Here is a 26,464-nt window from a genome sequence, read left to right as displayed (position 1 = left end):
TTTAAATGATCATAAATGAACTGGTCTTATATAGTCTTTAGGGAACTTTATGTTATGAGTAGTTTCACTAGGACTAAAGATTATTGACCTGTGTCCATAGGTCTGTATTTTACTGTTGAGAATTTAGTGGTCTCCTGTGTTAATTTACCCATTCAAATACTATATAAGTCTGTGTGCTCTTAATTATTCTGAATACAGAAACCTCAGAACAGGGCTCCCTCTCTCTTCTTTGGAACAACTTATTTTATCTTTATATTAGATTTTTTAAAAAGTATTGCAGATAGGTTGAGTCAAGGAAATCAGGCCAGTGAACATGATGGCATCTGTTGTTGGATTCTGACAAGTAAAATCAAGATTGAAGGTTTACAGATAATTAAAAAATAAGCCATCTTTTGTGAAAACTCTTGAATTATAAAATACAGTCAGATTTCAGATGTCCAGTAACCTATCAACCGCACCCCCCCCCCAACCCTCACTTCCCCACCAGCTCTTGGAAATATGAGAGGGTATTTTCGTTGACACAAAGACTTGGGGGGATGAGTGATGCTGGCGTTTAGTGCATGGAGCTCATGGAGGCCATGATGGCCAAAATGTCAGGAGTAACCTTGCTTGGGAGCACAGTCCCCAGGCATATTTCCCTCTACTCTTCCCTCTTCTCCTTTTCCTTCCTCATTAGAAAGTGAGAACCCCAGCTGTACAGACATTAGGGGTAGTAATATGCCCTTAGTACACTGATGCCGTTTGCACAGCTCTCATTTGGTGCCATTCCGTTTTTGTTTTTGTTTTTGTTTTTGTTTTTGTTTTTGTTTTTGTTTTTGTTTAACAGCTAGGAATTTCTTTTGAGGAAACATTAGTATGTAAATTAGGATCCGAAGGGACATTAATTCTCTATACACTCTATATTAGGACGTATTTATTGACCCCAGTAGAAGAAGCTGTGTTACCTTCCTTATCTTCTTCCATTTTCTCCTTTATAATCAGAATCATTATTACTACTGTGTATACATCTGTTATGTGTACATTGATCCAGTTCAGTGAAACTCTAGGAGTGAGTTGTTTCTTAGCTTTAACTTTGGTAGTGAACCTGTGCTTGTGCTATTTTTCAGAAACGGTACAGATTCTCATTTAGCCATTTTGATTGCTCTAAGCCTGATATGAATTTGGAATTCAGAAAAGTCCGTTGGCTTTCACCTCAGCAGACTTGTTCACTTGAACATGCTGTTCACATTTAATGTAAATACGTTTGAATAGAAGAGCATATAAATATTTGATTTCATATTTGGCTTCTATTAAATATTGACAGTCATGGAAATATCTCTAGGAGATCTTTTTTTCCTTTTTTTGGATCAAAATTTCAGCTTTACGTTCTTTCCAACCATTTGGAAACATAAGTGACTGTTTTTTCCTTATTGCAATTCAAAATATCTGAATTTGATTCATAATTTTCTTTCCCCAGAACTATTCTTTTAATCTTCCCTGTTGGAAATGCATCATCATTCTCTTAGGCTGGAAATTTGGGCCTCATCTTTGATTCATTCTTCTCTTTAATCTCTAATATACAGTCAACAGATCCTATTGGTTCCTTCTTCAGAAGAGTCACCAGGCCTTTTCTTTTGCATTACCTCTGCCTCCACTTTACTCCAGTCTTTACCATGCTTCAGTGTTCTTTCTTCTGGTCTCTCACCTCTCTTCTTTAAGCTTGTGACCACACAATTTAAAACTACTGAAAAAGACAGCAGAATGCTTTACAACTTAATATCTCAGAGAGAAATGGAAAGCAAGTGAATATTAACTCTGAGATCATCTAATCTACAACAGAGTAAAATTTTTCTGTTTTGTCCTAAATTTCAACTAATCTCAAAGATTTACTTATTTATTCCTTCATTTAACAGTATCAAGTATATGCTCGGTTCAGCTGTTAACTGCTGAATATTATGCTTATAGTCTTTTCATTCCCCCTTGACAGTTCATCTGTTCTCTTCAACTATCCTATTTATGCTTTCTCTAGTTTTTCATCTCCATCCCTCAACCCTGCAAGTGCCAGTCCTGTTTCATAGGTAGTAGGCCTTGAATCATTTAAGCTCCATAAATCACACGAGTCCACAACTGATGGGTGGCAATGCAGGGACTCAATTCCATCTCCTCTGCAGACCAGCAACCTTCCAACATCATCTTACATAATAAGGTCTGTTGTCTAAGCTTCATGATGTTAACCATAGAATACTATAGGCTAATGGTTTATTAAGAGAAAGGGTAAAGGAATGAGAAATTGGCCATTTGACTGTTTTTTGGTAATAAAACTTGAAGTTTGGAAAGAGTTATGTTTTCATAAGTAGTCATTTAATATTTATAGTGTCTGTCTTCATCTTGCTTCTTACTCTTTCTTGGTTACCTCTCCTTTTTTTTTTTTATGTTTTTATTTATTTTTGAGAGAGAGAGCAAGTGAGCATGAGCAGGGGAAGGGCAGAGAGAGGGGGAGACACAAAATCTGAAGCAGGCTCCAGGCTCTGAGCTGTCAGCACAAAGCCCCATGCAGGGCTTGAACTCATGAACGGTGAGATCATGACCTTGAGCCTAAGTTGGATGCTCAACCAGCTGAGCCACCCAGGTGCCCCAGTTATATCTCTTTATTTAGAATCATGTGGCTATTCTTAAAGAATATTTGGAACCACTAGAGCTTTGTGCAGTGTAGTGGAAAATTAAATAGCAAAGAATAATGAACCAGGTTACTTTAAAATGTAATAGCTTCATATTTGCCTCCCCACCCACTGCACCCCACCCCCACTCTGCCATCTGTGGCTAGTAATATTTTACAAAGAATCAATTGATTCTCCTTATATGGACTTGAAATTGCCCATGGAATGCCATTTTTCTTCATTTCAAGCAATTTTCATATTTTTTGAGAATATGTAAAATGTGCTTAATTTTTTTATTCCTGAGACTTCAGTATGATGTGTTGTTCACCTGGGATTTAGAAGGTATAAAATAGATCAAGTAAGGATTTTCTTTTTTTTTTCTTTTTTTTTCTTTAAAAAAAATTTTTTTTTAACGTTTATTTATTTTTGAGACAGAGAGAGACAGAGCATGAATGCGGGAGGGTCAGAGAGAGAGAGGGAGACACAGAATCTGAAACAGGCTCCAGGCTCTGCACCGTCAGCACAGAGCCCAACGCGGGGCTTGAACTCACGGACGTGAGATCATGACCTGGGCCAAAGTCGGAGGCTCAACCGACTGAGCCACCCAGGCGCCCCTCAAGTAAGGATTTTCAAGAGATGGCTTATGGCACCTCTGACATTCATGGAGTATAGCAAGAAAATTCATTGTGGTGTAAAGCATTTTCTAAAACAACACATTACCTATGTATTGCCTCCAGATGGTAGTTTTCCAGACATAGAATATGCTTGGGTATATTCTAATGATTTACTTTATATTTTAAATGAATGAATGAATTTTAAATGAATTTAAATGATTTGTTTTGTTTTGTTTTGTTTTCTTTTGTTTTTCAACATTGCAGGTTAGAACTAAAACTTAAATCAACCTGGTCCCACCAAAGACTCTTTATATTTGTTCTCCTTGTGAGCTTGCTATTTTTAAAACATTTGTTTACAAACAGCATATATTATTTCCCTTAAAAAAAAAAAAGTAGAGCCAGTTAGCATTTCTGAACAGCACTAGTGCAGTGATACTACCTGAATGCCTTTCAGGTAGTATCCAGACAAATTCCAGACAAATTTAATTCCAGACAAAATTAAATGTTTCTCATTGTAATCTGCTCATATAACTTTGTCATGGGTGTATGTACACTTTCCATTTGTCCTTTGGAAATCCTGAAAACAACTTGACCTTTTTGTGGACCTCAGGTTGGAGTATTCTATACTGTGTCTCATGACATAAAAATATTATTTCATTATACTATTTCATTTTACAAAATAAATTTCTGTATGATTCTGCAGTTTCTTTGCAAGCAGTACTTGGGGGTTACCTGGCCCTTCTTGACCTCTATCAGGGCTTTATGATGTTTTGCAGTTGTGAAACAGCATAGCACCTTTGAACCCCTCATGTGTTAGATCACATTGTGGTACATGATTCCTTTGAGGTAGGAAGAGCCCAAGTAAACAGGTAATTTAGCTAGTTTCTAGAGGTCAGTGCTTATATTCTTCCTAAAATCTCATAATTCTGATATTGGCTTGGACATTCAGCAAAAGCCTCTCTTGCTTTCCTTTCTGAACTAATTCATTCTAAGCAGTAAAAGAAAGTAATTTGCCTTATTTAGAAGTTCATATGACCATACTAATCTCAGGAGATTTTAAACACCTTTCCAGTTGCTTGCTTTGTCATTTATTGCTCCCCCACCTACTGCTGTTTGTAGAGGTTTACTTTTATACAAGGAGAGCTGCTGGAGTTTAAGAAAAATCTACCTCTTATTGAATCCCAGTAGGAAGTTTATGCTAGCTGAACTGGTTGCCTGGTGGAAGAGGGCAGAAGAGACTCCTTGATGCAACACATTTTAACTTCAGAGCCTTGCTTGCAAATCTCTTCTCTGCCATCTATGACTACAATTAATAATTGATTTCTTAGATTTATCATTTTTCTTCTTTGACTCAACTTTACTTTTCCCCATCTTTTGCCACTTAGGGAAAAACTTACCCAATCAGTCATTAAGCATCAACATCAAGATCAGTCTAGGAGCAGAACAAGTTTCATGGTCTTTGGATGTTATTCCCCAGTAGATCCTTCATGAATAAAATATAGTGAAGAGTAAAAGAGAAGGAGAGCATTAGGCATTTTATCCAAAAAATAAAGTAATATTTATAGATCTGACAGCTTTAATAATATAGGAAAGCCTCTGGAATTAGCCTTGGTGTTTTTGTTTTGGTTTGGTTTTTTGTTTTTGCAGTTAAGCAATTTATTTAACTTTATTTTTTATTTTTTAAAATTTACATCCAAATTAGTTAGTATATAGTGAAGCAATGATTTCAATAGATTCCTTAATGCCCCTTACCTATTTAGCCCATCCCCCCTCCCTCAACCCCTTCAGCAACTCTCAGTTTGTTCTCCATTTTTATGAGTAGCCTTGGTTTTTATAAAGAACATCTTTTGTCTGGAATTTGCTTCCAAATAATTGCAGGGGAGGGAAATTGCGGGCCATGAGTTAATAATTGAAGCTGGATGAAGAGTGCAAAAGAGTCATTTTCCTCACTTTTATATGTTTGAAATGTTGAAATACTATTTGAAATAATAAAGAACTTTTTAAAAGACATCTTTTCCCCAGGAATTTTGGATGGATAAAATCTATTTCCCTATGAAATTTACAGCATCCCCCCAATACTCAACAGTGTTGAACACAATAGAAGTACTATCATAGGTTTGTATTATTGAAGGAAAAATACTTTCTTGTCAGTAAATTCTAAACTTCAGTATGTTATTTTGTGTCTGTTATTGTCCAAATTATGTTGTTATTTATTCAGCAATATGTAAATTTATTTCATATATTGCATTCTAATGAAGTTGTGTTCAGTTTTGCTTTTCATCAAGGACATATTCAAGTAAATGTTAATTAGTATTGAGAAATCTGAAAAACACTCAATGAAAAAATAGTATTAAACAATTTCTTCATATACAGTATGTGTGATACATCTCTGGGTAGTATTTGAATTAAGGAGCCTGTTTTCTCAGTCAGGGTCCGAACATAACTTTGCTGGTAAAATAATGATTTAATCCTTAGTCTCTTTTGTCTAGTTGGTCACTCTTATTGAAATATCTATGCCAGTTGGGGCACCTGGGTGGCTTAGTCCGTTAAGCTTCCAACTTCGGCTTAGGTCATGATCTCATGGTTTGTGAGTTGGAGTCCCACATCAGGCTCTGCACTGGCATCACGGAACCTGCTTGGGATTCTCTCCCTCCTCCCTCTCCCTCCTCCCTCTCCCTCCTCCCTCTCCCTCCTCCCTCTCCCTCCTCCCTCTCCCTCCTCCCTCTCCCTCTCCCTCTCCCTCCTCCCTCATCCCTCCTCCCTCTCCCTCCTCCCTCTCCCTCCTCCCTCTCCCTCCTCCCTCTCCCTCCTCCCTCTCCCTCCCCCACTCACACTGTCTCTCTTTCTCTCAAAATAAATAAATAACTTAAAAAAATAATAATCAAATGTAAAGCCAGAAAGTTATTCTATCAATGCAAATAACACAGAAGATAAAAAATAATCTTTCATGTTGTAGATAAAGCCTTTAATCTCCAAGCCAAGGAAGTAAGCTCATCAAAAGTGATCAGATTTTGCCAAAATTTGAACGTATTTCCTGGCTTTTTTTTCAGATCCCAGTAGTATAAACCATGGCAAGTCAAATTCACTAAGATTTATCCTTTTTTCAAATTCTGGAACAGACAGCCACTTTACTTTGGGACAAAAATGCTCTTTTTCCTTGAAAAGCAAAAGGACTTGTATTTCTCTATCACTATTGTTGCTAATATAGTTCCAACCACCTATATCAACACAACTTGCATTTCAGAGAGAAAACTGGATAGAAGGGGGGGATAATTAGAACTGTCTATCAAACACAAGCATGTTAGTAGAGCAGTAAAACTCATGAATACACATAGCAGACTTTATATAGCTGCACTCATCTCTTTTACACTATCTTATAGTGGCAAGATGAACAGCTTGTTAACATGACCCAAAGATACAGCTATTCTAATAGCATATACAAATAAGAAGCAAACATGTATCAACTTAGAATTATGCATAATAACATTTAGTATTCTATTTTATTTAGAAATTATTTGGGCACCAAGAATTACTTATTGATTAGCTTGATTTAACATTAGTCCAAGATTTTAAATTACCATAGATCTTGGAGAAATTTATTATTGAAACATTGTTTACATACAGTATTACATTAGTTTCAGGTGTACAACATAGTAGTTGACAGCTCTGTATTATGCTGTGCTCACCACAGTATAGCTACCATCTGTCCCCATACAGTGCTATTACAGTACCATTGACTATATTCCCTATGCTATATCTTTCTTCCTTGTGACTTACTCATTCCATAATTGGAAGCCTCCACCTCCCACTTCCCTTCACCCGTTTTTCCCATCCCCCTCCCACACCCTCCCCTCTGTCCGCTATCAGTTTGTTGTCTGTATTTATGGATCTTTTTCTGCTTTTTGTTTTATTGAATTTCACATATTAGTGAAATCATAGGATACTTGTCTTTCTGACTTATTTCACTTAGCATATATCTTCTGGGAGTATCCATGTGGTCACAAATGGCAAGATCTCATTCTTTTTCATGTATGTGTGTGTGTGTGTCTGCACTGGCATCACGGAACCTGCTTGGGATTTTCCCCCTCCCCCTGTGTGTGTGTGTGTGTGTGTGTGTGTGTGTGTGTGTGTATTCTCCCCCTCCCCCCACACGTATATGTGTGTATATACACACAGGACATTTTCTTTATCCTATTCATCTATGGATAGACACTTAGGTTGCTTCTGTATTTTGGCTATTGTAAATAATGCTACAGTGAACATAGCAGTGTGCTTACCTTTTCACATTACTGGTTTTGTTTTCTTTGGGTAGATACCCAGTAGATCTTGGAGATATTTAAACTAACACATCATTGTCATTGATATAAAGAGTTTGTTAACATTATTATTCAATGTAGATGAATACAGATTTTCAATTTTTTAAATATCAAATATATAGGAAGAGTAATACTAGCTTATTTGATCAGTAAGTCTGTTATAGGAAATTCAGATTAGCTTCTATCTGAGAAAACAAACCCAAGTAAATTAAGATGTATGCAGTGTTACACTTAACTGACAAAACTCATCTTGATTTGTACAATAGTTATCTTAATTATATGAAATTGGACTCCTAAAATGTTTCTGAACTAGTAGTTTCTGTAGATAGGATTTCTTTTTCTTTGTCTAACATATTTGGAGTATTATAGGTTCACTTTATTTTCTTGGAAATTCTAAAAATTTGATAAATAAGTGCTTATTGAGCTCTACAAAACCAATGAGAACAGAACTTCTTAATTTAAGAGGTATTATAATCAAATTAATCAATATCCTCTAAAAATTGGAAAACATTTCATACTTAAGAGGTCAAGTTCTTTCTGAATTACAGACAGAGCTGTGGCTTCAGTTTTACAGCTTTAGTCATGGGTCAAAAGTAAACATAAAACCTCATCAGTTGAGATCTCTAAGAGCTATTCTCCTTTAATATTATGTGCAACATTCTTAATTGAGCTCAAAATAGACAAGTGGACAAAAAGTCTAACAAACTGAATTCTCTTTTGGTTTTTCACTCAACAGAAAATAGATCTCTGTCATTCTACTACATAGACCACCAAATGGTGGAACCATAAAAATCCAATTCTCAGTAGGTATATCCATCAATGAGGAATAACTTATCAACTGTGCATTAGCCAGAAACAAAAACAAAATCAGCAAGAGGGAAAAAAAATTGAGAAAACCAGAAAGTCAGCAAAATTGAAGTTCTTTTGCCCCTTGGGATTTACTTTGAGAGCCAAGAAGAGATGTACCCAGGCTAACATAGCCAATGAGGTATACTTCTCTGGCAACTCTGGTGAATCTATTGGCGTCTTCATGGATCCTCAAAAACTGTTTAGGGATTTTTTTGGGGGGGGGGGGTGGGTAAAATCATGACTCCTACAAATATACAATGGGCAACTTCAGGGCTACTGTCTTCCGTGCGGTGGCTCATCCAACAAGACAGCTTTCATCTTATAGCACCTTGTTTTCAACATATGTTTCAAAAATCTCAGTGTTAGGGAAAGAGACTAGAAGGGCCTTATGTCAGTGTTTGGTTTGGATTTTCTCTGAGTGGTGAGATTACAGATAATTTTTGCTTTCTTTAATGCCCACTTGTGTTTTCAAAGTTTTCTATAATGAACCTGATTGTCTCAAAAGAAGATATATTAAGAATGGTAATAAACAGAATTAAGCAGACATTAGCTAGTGTTGATGCTAGCTGTGCAGGATTGGTTTTTCTTTTGTTTTTGTAGAAACAAAAATTTACTCTGTTGAAACCTTACAACCTAATTTTTAAGCAAAGACAAAACTTGTATTAAGCCATTAAATTCTTTATTACTTTGTTCTGGAGAGTCAGGGTCAGAGTTCTATGTCTCTAGAGATAGAAGATGAATTTCTGGAGCCATGGTGTCAACACAGAATTATCTTTAAATTCATTTACAGTGCTTTGGATTTCATTCAGAGGGCTTCATATGATTTAAATGAAAAAATGTTACATGAAGCTGGTGAATGCTGATGGAAAGCCCTTCTTTGACCTCTTAGTACTGTGCTGGCCTGAGCTTCCAGCCCCATACTTACATGCAAGTACAGAAATTATCACAGCTTTAGGCACCGAACTCTCAAATTGTCTTCTTATGATGCCTTTCTGTGTAGTAACCTCAGAGAAATGTTTCCACATATTATACATTGTACATGCTACACTGTACTTCATAATCATTAACATTCTTCCTGTGCACGTTCCCCAGAACTGGTTTTACAAATGAAAAAATAAAAGCTCAGATCTGATGGTCTAACTCCCAAAGTGACTTACTCAGTGCAGGAACAATCTCTTTAAGTTGTTCAGTTCTTTCATGCAGTATCATGGGTATTCAGTAAATGGTATGTGATGCAGGGCTTAAGATTGTGGTGTTTTAATCTGTTGCATAGACCTCAGACAACTCCAGCGCTTTTCATTCAGAAGCGTTTTTTTCCTTTCCTCCATAGTGAATAATTGGTCAGTTTTCATTTTAATTATTTTGTGAACCTAAAATGAAAAATAAGAGAAGAAACTTCAGGAAAGCATAGAAATTGTTTTGGCAATCTTCTAGTCCTTTATCTAAACATGGGTAGATTTGTTTTGATGATGATGATGATGATGATGATGATGATTATGATTATTGAACCAGGCTCCCTAAACATTTATTTAGAATGTTTTTAACCTTCTTTAAGCTATTCTCTAAACCTTAATCTGGTTTTAAACTAGAAGACAAATGTGAATGGTGAATTACTGCTCTGTAGCTTTAAATTCAACCAGTTTGATGCTTTTGTTTTTTATAAAAGATGCTCACAGCTCCAGAAAAGAGGCAGATACTGTGTGATCTCCATTCTCAGAGTAAAACTATTCATTTGCATTAGCAGCTCTAGCAAAGCGCACGCGCGCGCACACACACACACACTCACAAACACACACACACACACACACACACACACACACACACACACACACGATGCTTGTTTGGCAGAAGCTTTCTGTTTATTCAGCACAGAGCCCTCCCAGGCTCCCAGATGTAGAAAGCTCTAAGAGTTGATGTACAAGACAGAACCGGAGCTCTAAGAGTTGATGTACAAGACAGAACCGGAACTGTACATAGGCTGAGGTGGGCACTGCGGAGGATTGGCTATGCAAGGATGTTGATGTGGTGCGGCTCTACCTGCCTGTTCTGTGAAAGGCACTTCTCTGAGGCTGTGAAGGTGAGAAGCCCAGGGATGCACTAGAAGCTTCATTTCGGCTGGCTCTTTGGTGGGGGAATGCATTCCCAGTGGTAGCTGTCCTCATTTACAGCGTTATTCTCGGAAACGAAGTATGTGCAGCCGTGACAGACTATGCCACAGCTCCTCTGCAGTTTGGAAGCTGGGACAAATGGAAAGAGCACATAGTCAAGAGAGGTTGTGATTTGTTTTCACTATCCAAGCTTGCTCTCGCAGTACCCAAATGAAGGATGAGCTTTGTGGCAAGCAAAATCAGCAGACTGCCTGACGGGGGGTTTTGGTAAGATAAATGTATTGCTTGTGTTTTGTGGGGGGAGGGTTTCTTGGGGTTTTTTAATTATTATTTTTATTTTTCTATATCAACTACATAGAATTGCCTCTTAGCAATAACGAACACATTTTGCAGAATCATATGTGATGGAAAGGGGTGATCCAAGAAGCCAGAAGGGAAAATATTATTTTTGATCATTCATTTGTGACCTTCAGAGGTAATCGTCAAGTTTTCTCAGATGTCTATGAACAGGCAGAAGCCAGGAACTTCCAGAGCAAAGAATGCTGACTAACAGATATCCTTTCTTTTCTTTGAACAGTTATAATTAACCCCCCCTCCCCTTTGTTTCCCCCCGCTTTCCCTATGGCCTAAAGTAGAAAAGAAAAAATAAAAGCTCCCTGGTCTTACCAAGTTGTTGCCTCTGGAACAGTAATAGCCTGAGAACATAAGTATGGAGGTGGAGGAAGGCAGGATGAGGAGTCTGCTATTTTCATAGCAGTGCGTTGGTGGGTGTTTGTCTTGGTTCATTATCGTTGCTATTCAATATCAAGTGGTGGTTAGTGCCGTATCTCGTTGTCTGTACTATAATTTAATCCCTTTATGTTCTATTTTGTATGTTTTTCTTTGCCAGACTCAATTCTGTCATTATGAAAACTTTTTCTGTTATCATTCATACATATTAGCCTTATTAGAGAAAAGATAGTTGTAGAAAGTAACTCTTAAATATTTATGGACCCCAAGAATGATAAAGACATTTGCTTTTTAAAATCGAGGTTTTTTTTTAAAACAGATTTGGGGGTCTTGATTTTGGAATCTTTAACAAGCATTTCATGACAAGTTAAAGAAATGAGTTGCATTAGATCTATGAAATCCTACCAGAATCACTTTGCTCTAATCTACTTTAAGTTGGATCCTATGTCTTAGGTTTTTCTAAGTCTGAAGGTTTACTTTTCCTCATCCTAACTTAGGTAAGTATTGCTGGAAGATATGTTAATTGTTTTATTAGCCTAACCTGAGATCTTGTTCTTGGGCCCCTCTTCTTTCCAGCAGAGAGAGCCAAGTTTCCTAGCTGCTTAGAATGGGCACAGAAGAGATCCATTGACATCTGACTTTTTGCTGACTCATTGGTTATATAAGCCTTGTAAATACAATTATCCATATACTTCATTAGGTTACTGGGCAGGTGGCCCCCTTCCTGTTTACTGATCTTTTCTTCCTTCAGCATCCTCTTCTTCCTTAAGACTTTTTGGTAACATAGTCTCAACTATTAACCAAGTGAATTCTAAGAAGTGAAGGACAAATCCTTTTTTTTTCTCTCTCTCTTTTTTGGAATTGCTTTCTTAACTGCTTCTTTACCTTGATATGATAAAATTCCAAATTCTGTATTCTCTTGGCACATGAAACGGTAATAATACCTTTCCTCATTTATGACCTGGTTAAAGTAATAACTTCCTTTTCTGTCTTTGAGACCTCAGATCAAATGCCCTTGTTCAAAGAATTCTTCTATAACTTCCCCATCTAAAGTAGTTTTCCCTCCCTTACATTATTCCTTTTTTCATAGCACCCTTTTTTTTCTTCTTTGTAGTACTTCTCAATAATTTATATTATTTGATTACTGGTTATTTCATCTCTACCATTCTTATCCACTCAGACGTTAAGCCTCATAGAAAACAGAGATGCTTTGTTTTGTTCATTAGTACATACCCAAACATCTAGCAAACTTCCTGGCTGAGAGTTGAAGAAAGGACAAGTAAGCAGTATTCTATATGTAAAGGCCCTGTGGTGAGAAGAAAGGATGAGTTGCAGGGGTTGAAAAAGACCAGTTTGACTAGAGTGGGGGAAGCATGCTGTAAGATGAAGCTAGAGAAATAGATCCAGGGCTTAAATCATGTAGGACTGACTTGATAGACCACATTCAGATACTTGTTCTTTTAAGAGTTGGCAGCTGCAGGTGGGTGTTGCCTGGATGGCTCAGTCAATTAAGTATTTGAATCTTGGTTTCAGCTCAGGTCATGATCTTCTGGTTCATGAGGTCATGATCTCCTGGTTCAAGAGATCAAGCCAGCGTCAAGCCCCACTATCTGCCAATAGTGCAGAGCCTGCTTAGGATTCTCTCTCTCCCTCTCTTTCTGCCCCTCCCCCCAAAAAAGTCGTGGTAAGCTACGTAAAAGAATTTAAGCATTTGGTGATTTAGAACTTATTTAAAAAAAAAATCTGTGTCATGTGGTGCTCAAACTCACTTCCCCAAGATTAAGAGTCACATGTTCTACAGACTAAATCAGCCAGGCGCCTCAGCACTTAAAAAAAAAAAAAAAAAATTCTCCAGCTTAACTGAAAGCCTGATTGAATTTAGGTAGATTAGTCAGTGGCCCAGGAAAGAGATAACAAGAGTTTGTCCTAAGGTGGTGGTGGTAGAGATAGATGGGAGAGTATTATAATTTGATGGAAATTTGGAAAGTAAAATAGATAGGACTTGGTGTTGAATTGGATATAGGTAGAAGGCAGAAGATGTCAGGAATGGTTCCTGGACTTTGGTTTGGTTTAGTTTGGCCTTGGCTTGGCCTTGTTTTATAACCAGGTGAGAAATAGAGATAGAGAAGACTATAATAAAACCAGGTTTGTAGGAGGAATTGTGGTGTTTGGTTTTGGACATGCATATTTTAATATAGTCAAGTAGGTTTTTGGATCTATAAGTCTAGATTCCAAAGGAGATTTTGCTACTATTAGCATTGAGAAGCCTTTGGAAGTACCTTTGGAATAAAGTGCAAAACAGTGATTTAGACCTACCTTGGGATCTCATCTCCTGCCAGAGCCCTATTTATATAACCTCACAAACTACTCAATTATCTTCAAGAAGCTACTATATTTCCTTCTTCTGGGCCTTTGTTCATACTGCGTTGTCATCCTGAAACGCCTTTCTTTATCACTTCTCTTTATATCAAAAACTTCTAACTTCTTCCTTCAAGGCTCATTTTTTTTTTTTTTTTTTTACCTCCTCCAAGAATCCTCCTCTGTTCCCTTTTCCTTCTTCTGAATACATGACTCCTTCCTATGCTCAAGAAGTACTTTGCCTTCATATCTACTACATCATTTACTTAATTGGACCTGTATTTTAGTTGATCATTTTCATGTCTCACTGACTAGATTATATGTTTCTTGAGAGCAGGGATTCACCTTTATTCAGTGCTTTACATAAGGAAAACAAAGAATAGTTGCAAAATGAATTAAATGGTAGGAAACCTCAATCTTTTGTATAATCTGCTTCCTTAATATCATAGCACCATGATATCCTTTCTCCATCTATGTACTCCTGATTTTCTCTAGGCTGTCCCTACATTTTACCCTACAGATACCTAGATACATCGGAGAACTAGTCTTCCATTCATATGCAAAGTCCCTGAACTAGTCATTTTCATTATGTAATTTTACTTTATTTGTACTTTATCAGAAAAACTGAAATCTTGCTATTGCTTATCACCTGTGAAAAAATTGGCCAAGATAGGAAGGACCAGCATCCATACAGGATGTCAGAGACACCTAAGGGATGCTACTAAGGTGACAGTGGAGCAAAGACTTAAAGGAGATGATGGAATAAGCTGTGCAGGTTTGTGGGGAAAAGTATTACAGGCAGGAGGAACACTAAATGGAAAAGCTTTGAAATAGGTACATGCCTGATACATTCCAGAAACAGCAAGGAGGCCATTGTAGCTGGTGGCAGTGGAGTAAGGGATGAATAGTAGGAGATACAGATAGGGAGGTAATGGATGTGCTGCAGGTGCCAGGTCATGGTTGTTCAGGCCATTGTAAGGACTTTGGCCTTAACTCTGACTCACATAGGGAACACTGGAAAGTTTTAGGTGTAAAAGACTGTTGTGACCTCATATTTTTTTATGTGTGGTTTTTTTGTTTGTTTGTTTGTTTGTTTGTTTGTTTGTTTTAGAGAGAGAGAGTATGTGTGCACGCGTGTAAGCAGAGGAGGGGCAGACAGAGAGAGAGGGAGAAAATCCCAAGCAGGCTCCATACTGTCTTTCAGTGCAGAGCCTGATGCGGGGCTCAATTCCATGAACCATGAGATCATGACCTGAGCTGAAATCAAGAGTTAGACATGTATCCAACTGAACCACCCAGGCGTCCCATGACCTGATATGTTTTTAAAGGATCACTCTAGTTGCTGTACAGATTATTGATTATAAAAATATTAATCTAGTGATAGTTAAGAGACTTACTGCAACAGTCCAGGTGAGAGTTAATTGTGGCTTATACCAGAGTGGTGGCAGTGGAGATTCAGTGAGATGTGGTGAGATTTTATGTCTCTTTAGCAAGTAAAGCCCAAAACATTTGCTGGAGAAATGTAATATACATAGGGGGTAACAACTTAGACTCTGGAACCAGACTGTCTGGGTTTAAACATTTGGCTTTTCCCCTTCTTTACTTTGTGATCTTGAACAACTTAAATTATTTATGCTTTATGCTTTAGTTTTCTTAGCTTTAAACTATAGTGGTGTCATTGTGAGAACTATACAATTTACTGAACATACAAAGGATTTAGAACCTTGCCTGGCATATAGTAAATACTTTACTATATGTATTAGCAACTATGATTATTAATGTTGCTGTTAACTGGATAGAGTATGTGAGAGAAAGAGGACTTAAAGTTGACTCCAAGGCTTTGGATCTGAGCATATGGATCAATGAAGTAGCCATTGGCTGAGATGGGAAAGACTGCAGGAAGAGCAGGTTTTGGGGATATCAGGAATTCAGTTTTGTACATAGTAAATTTGAAATGACCATTAGACATCCAAGAAGAGATATTAAGTAGGTAGTTGGATCTAGACTTAAGCACAGTATGGGCTGAAGGCATACATTTGGAACTCGTCAACAAATAAATGGTATTTAAGACCATTTTAAGACAAAGAAGAGTATTTAAGCCCTGAAATGGGATTGGGGATGTGTGGTTTGGACAGCCCCTCCTTAGAGCCTCCATTCTTTAAGCTACCGAACAAGCCTGAAAAGTTCAGTGATAGCCCAGTTATCACACACCCTATGGGGTTTTCCACATTCTTCCATTGCTTTAGCATTTTATCAAAATTGAGTGAAATAAATAGGATTAAGCTGAGACTTAGAAATCTTTTGTTTTAAGGAAACTTTTGTTATAAAAGTATTTGTAGGGAATTACCTTGTAATGGGGAACTCATTGGTGGCAAGTTTTATAAATTGGCTAATCCGCACATGGATTTTATATGTATTTTTAAATCCTCAGCAGTGAAAACATTTCTGTGTCACCTTCTTCTTTTGCTGGCTAGTGAATGCTCAGAAAATAGAAACTAATTTTAGCCTTAGCCGAGTTGTGTGCTTCAGACTAATCATTCTGAAGTCTTGTGAGAATAGTTTTTGAATAATCCATAGCCCAAATCACTATTTCTTTTTAATAAATCATAATCTCAGAAGGAAACTTGGATCATCTATAGCAAATGTCAATCAGTATATCCTCATGTGACATTTTTAACATTCAGGCATGAAGTCTCTGTTTGGATACTTCCAGTGGCATACATGAACTGAAACTTGAAACCCCCTGGTTAAGTTGAACCTCTCACTTTCAGTATATGTTATTTTTTCTTTTAGTTATCGGGGAGAGAGCTTTCTCTCACAATCTGTTACTCACCTGTAAAATAAATTTTCTTAACTGGTTGACCTCTCAGGTTCCTTCCAAGCTCAAAGCACCTGTACTTACAAAAATAACATTTAACCATCACAAAGGAGCATACTATTGACTACTAGGATTGCAGGCTCCTTAAGTGTGTTTTCTTTGTTTTTTTTTGGTACTTCCAATGCCTAACATAGGCCCTGTGCATAGGAAACATTCTGCAAAGCTTTGTTAAAATGACAATAAATCATCTGACCAGGCTTATATGAATCTATTAAGTCCAAACATCAGGCCCGGCAGTGCTAATCCTCAATGATGCCTTTCACGTAAGCCAGGAAACCAGTGCTCCTGTGACATAGCAATTCTGAGCAGCAATCCTAGATCCTGTAATGGATATTTTGCAGTTGGGTTAGAGCAGGGTAGACCAGATAGGATGTTAATAATCTAAACTGATATTCAACACAGTTGATTTTTCCTCAGCAGCCTTGGAGGGATGAGTATCATCTATTGGAAACTATTTTTCTTACAAAAATCCTGGCATTTGTTCCATTTGTAGTAACATAAGCTTAGTCACTGTATGACATATGAGAGATAGAAGCACGTTAAGGCAGTGCTGGTGAGCATTTATATTAAACATTTCCTAGATATTTTTGCACAAAAAATTGTGTTAGCTTCTTGGGGTACAAAGATGAATATAACTTGTTTCCTGGCCTCAGGAACTTAGGTCAGTAGAAGCAAGCCACCCGATCATTTCAACATAATGTGATAAGGACATTGAGAGAAGTATATGTATAGGTACATGGGAATATGAAGAAAGCCATTAATCCAGCTGGGAGAGGGAGTTTGTTGGGAAAGATGTCCTGGAAGAGGTTACATCTGAAGTGGTTCTTGAAGGATGAATAGAAGTTAGCCAGAAAAGGAAAGAACATGCCCTCGACTATATGGCCAGAAGCCCAGAGGTGTGAAACAGCATGCCATGTCAGAAGAACCAGATTATACAGGTGTGATCCTAAGCCTATGTGGATTTATTTATTTATTTATTTATTTATTTATTATGTGGATTTAAATGTAAAGTTTCCATTGTTTTTAAGTGATCCATGATACAGTTTTTTTTTTTTTTTTTGTCATTTGCTGAGGCACGTAGTAGGATCCTTAGCCACAAAACTAGTGTGCAAAGTCCACCAGAATTCACATTTCAGTGAGCATGTCCTCTACTCATTGTCACATACACGGTATTCCCCATGAAGTTATTTTAAAACTTCGTTATTTATAGAAAATGGATCTAAAAAGTGCTGGTTGTAAAAAAGCGCATAGGGCCTTAAGTGGTTCTTAATGCACAAAAAGGAAGTTTGGGACAAACTAAACTACAATACCAACTTTAGAAGTGGCCAGGATTATTATCATGAGTATTAAGCAATAAAACATTATTTTTCTAAGCAAACTTTTCCCAGAATACCCATATAACATAGATGAAAGCAGTGGTAATCAGGGTTCCAGGAACCCTACTCACTTGCTTCCACTATTCCCCTCTGTGGTAGTCTAGACACATCTCTGTAGAACCTAGGACTATTCCATATAACCAAAGTTCTGTATAAAAATATGAAAAAGTGATCCCTAGAACTTACAGGGAAAACTCCATTGTGTACAAGGATTATTTATCAAGTGAGAAAAAAAACTTGGTGACAGGTAAAAAGGCCTGTTTTTAAGGCTGTAAGTTGAATCTTGATTTTAGCTCCAAGGTAAAAATGGAACGCTTAGAGAAAAAGCTTGCTGGCTATGGGTTTGGTGGAACTTTAGTTCATTTTTATTTTCTACTACTCCCACTTGAGATTTCCTCTTCATTGCACAGCAGACTAAATGTCAGTCAGAATTGCTCAACAGAGTTGTGCTTACTGTGAGAAGGGAAGGGCATGTCATTTCTACAGTGAGACGCTGGAGATAGGTGAAAAGTCTTCCCGTAATAAATATATACTTGCTGCACAAAGTGCTAATTGACTTGAGGTTTCTTTTCTTTTTGTTAAGGATAAGGTGTTGGGGGTGTTGGCAAAGGCAAGCCTCCAGGAGATAATGATACAGAATTCAATAGCTCCTAAGGCAGGACTCTTTCCTCTGTTGTACCTTCTCAACACAACCTGCCTGGCAGAAAAAGAAAAATTTATATGATGAACCAGAGTATCTTTGTGTTTATCATTGATTAGAAGATCGATTTCTGTCTGGTTCTTAAGACCAAGATTATGAATCTTTAGGGATTACAGTTTATATTGGATTTGGGGCGCGGGGTAGTCTCTCAACAATCCAATATTCTATCCTGTTGCCCCCACTAAATATAAGTGCACTTGAATTGAGCCACACACTCCAGTTTTGGGTCAGAGCCGTGGCCCCAATACCTGTGAGAAAAATTTTGGAAGAATAATGGAGCTGCATCTGCGGGTGCCTAAGTATTCAATTTGCAAAGGCTACACTGCACAACCCATTCGATGAAATCGGCCTTGGAAAAGATCCACTTTCAGAAAAACCAAAATAGTCCAGATTCTATTTGTTTTCAGATTAATTACAAAGACTTCTCCACTTCCCACCCTTCTTCTTTTACTCTAAAATGCCTGCTTAATTTTCTCAGAAATGATGTCAATTATGTAGTGTGCAGAAATTTCCTGAAAGAGAGCCAGTATTCTATAAAGCACAGATATAAAGTCTGTGAAGTCTATAAAGACTTCATTCCACTAAGTAGACAGGATGGGGCTGTTGGCTTTTATTGAAGGCAGTGATGTCAAGTCAGGGATTTCTGAATCTTTTCTAGTTACAAATATGTACCTTTGAGTAATGAACCAGGTAAGGAATAGAAAAAGGTAACTTTTTGAATGCTCACGATGTTTGACAGGCATAATCTGATTTCAATTATATTTAACATTTTTTCAGATAATCTCACAAGAGAATGATAACCCCATTGAATAGATAAGAAAACTTAGACTCAAAGAGAACAAGTAGGTAGCCCAAAGACACCTAGCTAGTAAGGTGGCAAAGCCAGGTGTGAACCTAGGTCTTTCTACTCCTTGCTCTTTCCACCATGTTCCTTCATACATGATTGTTCTCAAAGCTGGGTGCTCCCATATTCTGACACTTCCATACACTCAGAGAAAGTAGATAGATCTGTAATGTATTTGCAAATGAATATTGCAAGCCATTATAAAACTTTTATCAAATATTCTCCCCAAGATAGCTCTACTCTGCCCCTGACTAATTGGTCTTTTGAGGCATCACTGTTTAAATTTTCTCTTGAACTGTTTTCGGATCAATTAACTAAAATCCGTTAAAAGATCATTTAAGTGTGGCAAATTAATTTTTTTAAGATTTTATTTTTAAGTAATCTCTACACGCAGCATGGGCTCACACCCACAGCCCTGGGATCAAGAGTCACATGGCTTACTGAATGGGCCAGCCAGGCACCCCCTAGCAAATGAATTCTTTTTTTTTTTTTTTTTAATGTTTATTTTTAAGAGAGAGACAGCATGAGCAGGGCAGGGGCAGAGAGAGAGAGGGAAAGAGAGAATTTCAAGCAGGCTCCATACTGTCAGCATAGATCCCAATGCAGGGCTCAATCCCACGAATTGCTAGATCGTGACCTAAGCTAAAATCAAGTCCGACACTTAACCAACCCAGGCGCCCTTGGCAAATGCATTAATAGTAAGAAACAAAGTGCAAACAAAGCAGCTTATCTATTTGTTATAGCAACAGTAAGATCATGAATTGTAGCCTTTGACCATACCTCTAGCTGTGTAGCACTTTGCCCAGCTTCCAATAAGTAGTCAAAATACATTTAACGGACTGGTTTTTGCTCCTAGATTTTCTCTGTACAAATTAATACTGTCCCCAGCCATAAGTGTCCAGGACTTGCTACACTGGTAGGTATGATCACTCATGAAAGCCCTTCAGCCTATGGTCACATGAAGCCCTATTGAATAAATAATCTTGCCACTTGATAAGGTAATAAGAAGTACCTCACAGTCACTTCATTTGTAAATTAGTAATAACGTTGTCTACTTTATAGGCCTGTTGTGAGCTTTGCAAGAGCTAGCCAGCTGCCTAGCCACAAGACCAACAGTCAAGAAAGATGACTATTACTTGTACTGTAGTACCTTGAATTACATTATTCCTATGGTTCAGACTCTATATATTCCATGATCATGCCTGAAATGTGAAAGATCTTAAAAGGAAGTATATTCTAGAATCTTTTAATACTTGAATTTTTTAAAAGAACTACTTAGAATGATAGGAAAAATAATAGCCAGTAGTAACTGTTTACTCTGTGTCCAGGACTGTTTTTGAGCGCTTTTATGTTTATTTACCCATTTCATTCTCAAAACAGTCTTCTGAAGTGGGCCTTAGTATTATTCCCATTTTACAGTTGGTGAAATGGATGCAGAGGTTAAGCAACTTGCCCCAGGTCACATGAGTAGTAAGTAGCAAAGCTGGATTTGAACCCAAGCAGTTTTATGCCAGAAACCATGCTTCACTGTTATACTAAACGTAGCCAAATTAAATAACTTTGTTTTTCTGATTTGTGCCTTTTCATGTATGTTTAAGAAAGTCCTTCCCTATTTTCCAATACCGCCTTCTAAAAGGTTTAAAATTTGCTTTTAGAGACACCTGGGTGGCTCAGTTGGTTAAGCATCTGACTCTTGATTTCAGCTCAGGTCATTATCTCAGAGTTTGTGAGATTGAGCCCATGTTGGGCTCTGTGCTGACAGTGCGGAGCCTGTTTGGGATTTTCTTTCTCTCCCTCTCTCTCTGCCCCTCCCCCACTCATGCTCCCACATGCACTCTCTCTCAAAATAAATAAACATTAAAAAAATAAAAATTAAAAAATAGAATTTGCTTTTCACATTTGCATTTTAATTGTCTGTCTGGAATGAGGTGGAATCTAATTTTATGTTGTTATATATGGATACCTAATATGCCAGCAAAGGCTTTTGAAAAAGAGAACCACTTTTTCAGTTGGTGCCTTTGTGACTCCCAGCTAAGTATTCTTACCTCTGAGGGCTTTTGTTCATAGCTCAAAAGATACTAAGAGAGTACTCACAGCCCCTGTCCTGTAAATCTATAGTTCAATTTATCTTTTTCTTTCCTTCTCCATTCCTCTTCTCTTCTCCCCTCTTTTTTCCCCTCTCCACCTGTCACAATTTCTCCCTCTTCTCTCTCCTTCCTTTTTAAGGATAGTGCCTGCCAATATTGGGAAGAGTTACTGAGTAATTGAGTGATTCATACTTTCAACTGTTATGCTTCCCTCCTGCAGAAGCTGTCCCCACAGCTTAGTTTTCTTTGAAGGCTGAGGACAGTGGGTTCTGTCAGATACACTCTTACAGGCATATTGATGATTCTGAGTGGGAGTCATATACTGGAAAGATAGAGTGTGGCCCCAGACAGCTCAGGACAGAAGTCAGATTAAAGAGTCTGGTCTACCTCTTTAGTTACTGTGTAGGGAAATAAAATCACAACCAAACTGTGATCTATTTTATAAATAATTATATTGAAATGTTACTGTGTTTTTTTTTTTTTTTTTCAAATTTAGAGATATAATAAAACCTTGATTTTATTCCCAAAGCCATATTTTCACCAGTATGATCAATATTTATCCTCCCTGAGTAATAGTTAAACTTGTTTTCTGTACCTGCACTTCTTTACACAAGAGACTACATGTGAGGTGATATTCAGATAACAAAGAACCTAAGAAAACTAGACAATGCATAAGCTTGTAGTCTTGGGTCAGTGGTATTTCATATTTGCTTTCCTTTTCCTGTGGTAGATTTAAGCTATTAAACATAAGTACACAATCAGAGTCTATTACGTACTATAGTTATGGGATCTGAAATCCCATTCAGAAAGAAAATCATGCATCGGAAACCCTGTGCAACTGAAGAGAGAGTTTCTAAGCTCCATTTTCAACTTTTTTCAACGTGGTTATCTGGGACTCTGGCTCATTCTCCTTTCTCCTGCTTCCGTCTGGCCCTTTCACTGCTCGTTAGCTTGCACCTAAAAATGAATGGGGCCGATGGAGGAAGTTACACAAAATAATTATTTGCTAGTCCCTAACTATTCTGGACATTTTTGTTATTAGGGGAACATAATGTCATTTTGCTATTCATTTCAGTTTTAAATTATCTTTTGATTTTATTTAAATGCACATTATTTCTCATTTGTTCATCTAAAAAGGAAATAGTTTTTATTCATATCAGTAGTAAAAATTAATTCCAGTAATGAACTTTCCAGTAATGAACTTTCCAGTAATGAACTAATATTTTTAGAGTTCTAGAGCACCATAATTCCTGCTCACATGGCAAACTGAGGAGATATAACCAAGATAAAACAAAGACTGACAAGCTAATTATCAGCATTTCACGAATATTTAACATTTGGTATAAGAGGGTAGCCTACAGTTCTTTCTATCAAATTGTTGGCTGGTTACAGATTAGGACTGGGGACCAAGTAAAGGGTTATGATCTTAACCTCTAAGATGGTAATTTGTAATTTGACACTCATACTGGGAATTTTATTACCCTGAAATGGTTCTTTTATTATTTCTGTTCCTGCTCAGTAGAGAGCAATTTCTAAAGACTTTTTGCATGAGCCCTACTTTAATGTACTACAAGCCACACCCAAGGTTTTTTGTTTTGTTTTGTTTTTGTTTTTATATCCTGAGTTAGGGAAACCTGACCTCTCCCAGCTTTGGCTAACAGCTTTGAAATTGGATAGTTTCAGTTTTCAAATCTGAGCAGCTTGCCTTTTTCTTTATCTCCTTTGAGTGGTTGCTCACCCATATGAAGGATAGTTATTGTGTGTGTTTTGGAATCCCTTATCTAATAAAAAACCTTCTACTGGATAGAATTCACAAAGTTTGAACTCCAGAAGACCTGAACTTAGTTGTTGACTTGATTAATTTCTTACCTCTCACTGTCCCTCTCCCTGGGTATTCACTTTCTCTTGCCCAAGTTTATCACAGTTACTTGTGATCTGGGATATTAACTCTAACAGGATACCACATTTATCCTTGGCACTTTCGGTAGTAACTTCTCTTTCTTACCACCACCTGTTTCCAGCTACCAATTGAGGGTCCCTATCAGAATAGAGAGAATAATTCCATCACCTTGACATACTTTGGATAAAAAGACACTGTGATAAATAGGACTTTTATATCTAGCCAGTAAAATACCTGTTGTCACCAGCATTTTGGATGACCATAATCTGAGAGCGTGGATTGGAATTAGTGATGTCTGAATACTAAAATGCTTTTCCTATAATTAAATTGAAATGCAGATGTACCTTGTTTCACAAAAGTATGTGTGAAGAATGTAAATTAAATCATGCTTTAAATCCACTAGGGGAGCTTTGAATGTTGTGATAAATTCTCTAACAAAGGAAGACACCCCCAGTTTACATCTTGTGCATATCTTTTTTCATATGTCTGTTTTGTGTAAAGCAAAGTATACTTGTATAAGGACAGTACCCAAGAGGGAGATGGGGCTTGTATAGGACAGGAGGACTTTGGTCAACTATCTGTGCTGAGATCTGGGAGTATGTAAATTTTCAATACATTTGGCCCATTGATTCCGGAGAGGTAGTCCTCTTGGGCTCCTTCTAACATCCACTTCTTATTTTTACACTAGATTGAGCGTTTGGAAGTAAGCAGCCTCGCCCAGACTTCCAGTGCAGTGGCCTCCAGCACTGATGGCAGTATCCACACAGACTCTGTGGATGGAACACCGGACCCTCAGCGCACAAAGGCTGCTATTGCTCATCTGCAGCAGAAGATCCTGAAGCTCACAGAACAGATCAAGATTGCACAAACAGCCCGGGATGACAACGTTGCTGAGTACTTGAAGCTTGCCAACAGTGCAGACAAGCAGCAGGCTGCCCGCATCAAGCAGGTCTTTGAGAAGAAGAACCAGAAATCTGCCCAAACCATCCTCCAGCTACAAAAGAAGCTTGAGCACTACCACAGGAAACTCCGAGAGGTGGAGCAGAATGGGATTCCCCGGCAGCCGAAGGATGTCTTCAGGGACATGCACCAGGGTCTGAAGGATGTGGGAGCAAAGGTGACTGGCTTCAGTGAAGGTGTGGTGGACAGTGTCAAAGGTGGACTTTCTAGCTTCTCCCAAGCAACTCATTCAGCAGCAGGGGCCGTAGTCTCAAAACCCAGAGAGATTGCTTCACTAATCCGGAATAAATTTGGCAGTGCAGACAACATCCCTAACCTGAAGGACTCTTTAGAGGAAGGGCAAGTGGATGATGGGGGGAAGGCTTTGGGGGTGATTTCAAACTTTCAATCAAGCCCAAAATATGGTAGTGAGGAAGATTGTTCTAGTGCCACTTCAGGCTCAGTGGGAGCCAATAGCACCACTGGAGGCATTGCTGTAGGAGCATCCAGCTCCAAAACAAACACTCTGGACATGCAGAGCTCAGGATTTGATGCACTACTACATGAGATCCAGGAGATCCGGGAAACCCAGGCCAGACTGGAGGAATCCTTTGAGACCCTCAAGGAACATTATCAGAGAGACTATTCATTAATAATGCAGGCCTTACAGGAGGAACGATATAGGTAAGTTATATGGCATTAAAATCCTAAATTATTTCTGTTTGCAAGTTCCCCTCTGGATATGGGGAAGTGGCTTTAAAAGGTCTGAGAAGGGTGTCCTTTTTTTTTTTTTTTTTTTTGTAGTGTCCAGAGCACTTTAGATATGTCCTATGGCATCCACATAGTTCCTATGAGAGCAAAATAGAGACACAGCAAAGTTAAATGACTCCTAAGATCATACACCAATGAAGCATTTTGGTCAGAGCATGACAATTACTGTAACTCTCTAGTATTCTGTTCCAGTTTAGGACTTTCACATGAAGCCTGCACTTTCTAACACATTTCACCTATTTATAATCACAGAACCACAAATCATTGCAACCTACAATTGTACTACATTGAATTCAAAAGATCTACAACCCTCTGAACTCTAAGAAATCTAAGAAAAATCTAAGATATAGCCTGCCTAAAATGTAATGAACACTGTAGATATTTGGCCTTAAATGCACTTATGTAAGCATTTGGTGTGGAGAAAGTAGACTGAAAATATATCCAGATAAACAACGTCCATTACCTTTGTTATGAATTGGCAAGTGTTTGAATGGGTGTGGACTTAAACATGAAACGGTTCTACAGTAGTTAGAGAATTCTCAAAGGGCTAACTGCTTTGAGTCATAATCTGTGCTAAAGGTAAAAGCTGGTCTTCTGTTCCATATTACAATCCATATTCATATTAGACCACTCTCAGTTCTCTAAATACGTGTTTTTCCCCCTTGTTTCCATCACATGCAAAGAGAAATATCCCCCATGGAGTACTCATTCAGATCCAAAGTCTGTCAGGCAGAGACAGGCCACCTCATTGATACAGATTAAGGTCCAGTCTTACAGAAGCCACAGGTCAGGGGAGGTCTTGAAAGACCTGAGTTTTGGTTCTATCCCAGATACTAACTCAAGAGAATCCTCATTTCTTCCACTCTAATACCAAGGGTTGAACAGACGATCTCTTAAGGTCCATTTCACCTCTTTAAAAAAAAAAAAAAAAAAAGAGTTTTTTTGTTTTTTTTTTTAAGTTTGCTTTTATGAGAGAATTTTAAGGCTTGTAATAAATTGTTCATGTGCATCACTTAGCTCTGAGAGGAGTTACAGCTGAGAGCTGGTTTCAGGTGGTAAAAATACTATTCAGTAATTCAGTCCTGCCTCTTATCTGTGCTCTTCTGTCCTTGACTTCTAACTTGAGACTTTAAGGGAGAAGAAAGGTGAGTGTGGGAGAGAGAAATAAAGTTCTAAAAGCAAGTATATTACTATTATTTGTGTTTTATATATTCTTTCGTATACTTAAAAGACAATATCTAAAGTGAGCAGTCTAACAATCAAATATACTCTAAAAATAAAACACCTGATCTCTTATACAGTGTGAAACCTAACTTCCAAGTTCAAATTCTAGGTCTGCCACTTGCTAACCTTGAAAAC

The 26,464-nt window shown here is 37.7% G+C and overlaps 1 protein-coding gene across 8 annotated transcripts in view; it reads left to right on the top strand.

The window, feature by feature from the left end:
• TMCC1 (transmembrane and coiled-coil domain family 1) overlaps nucleotides 1–26,464 on the top strand; it is a 251,510-nt gene that overhangs the window by 201,572 nt on the left and 23,474 nt on the right. For 6 of the 8 annotated variants that reach the window (XM_042911283.1, XM_042911293.1, XM_042911268.1 and 3 more), the window contains one exon: nucleotides 24,084–25,018. In XM_042911283.1, coding sequence (XP_042767217.1) covers nucleotides 24,084–25,018 — 935 coding nt within the window. Of the gene's footprint in view, nucleotides 1–10,374; nucleotides 10,493–14,925; nucleotides 17,427–24,083; nucleotides 25,019–26,464 lie in introns of those variants that run through there. The other 2 variants (XM_042911316.1, XM_042911310.1) reach the window with 2 other exon arrangements.

Source organism: Panthera leo, chromosome A2 (genome assembly GCF_018350215.1).
Source record: "Panthera leo isolate Ple1 chromosome A2, P.leo_Ple1_pat1.1, whole genome shotgun sequence".
In the NCBI taxonomy this organism is placed as follows: domain Eukaryota; kingdom Metazoa; phylum Chordata; class Mammalia; order Carnivora; family Felidae; genus Panthera; species Panthera leo.
This window is presented reverse-complemented; position numbering and strand designations above follow the sequence as displayed.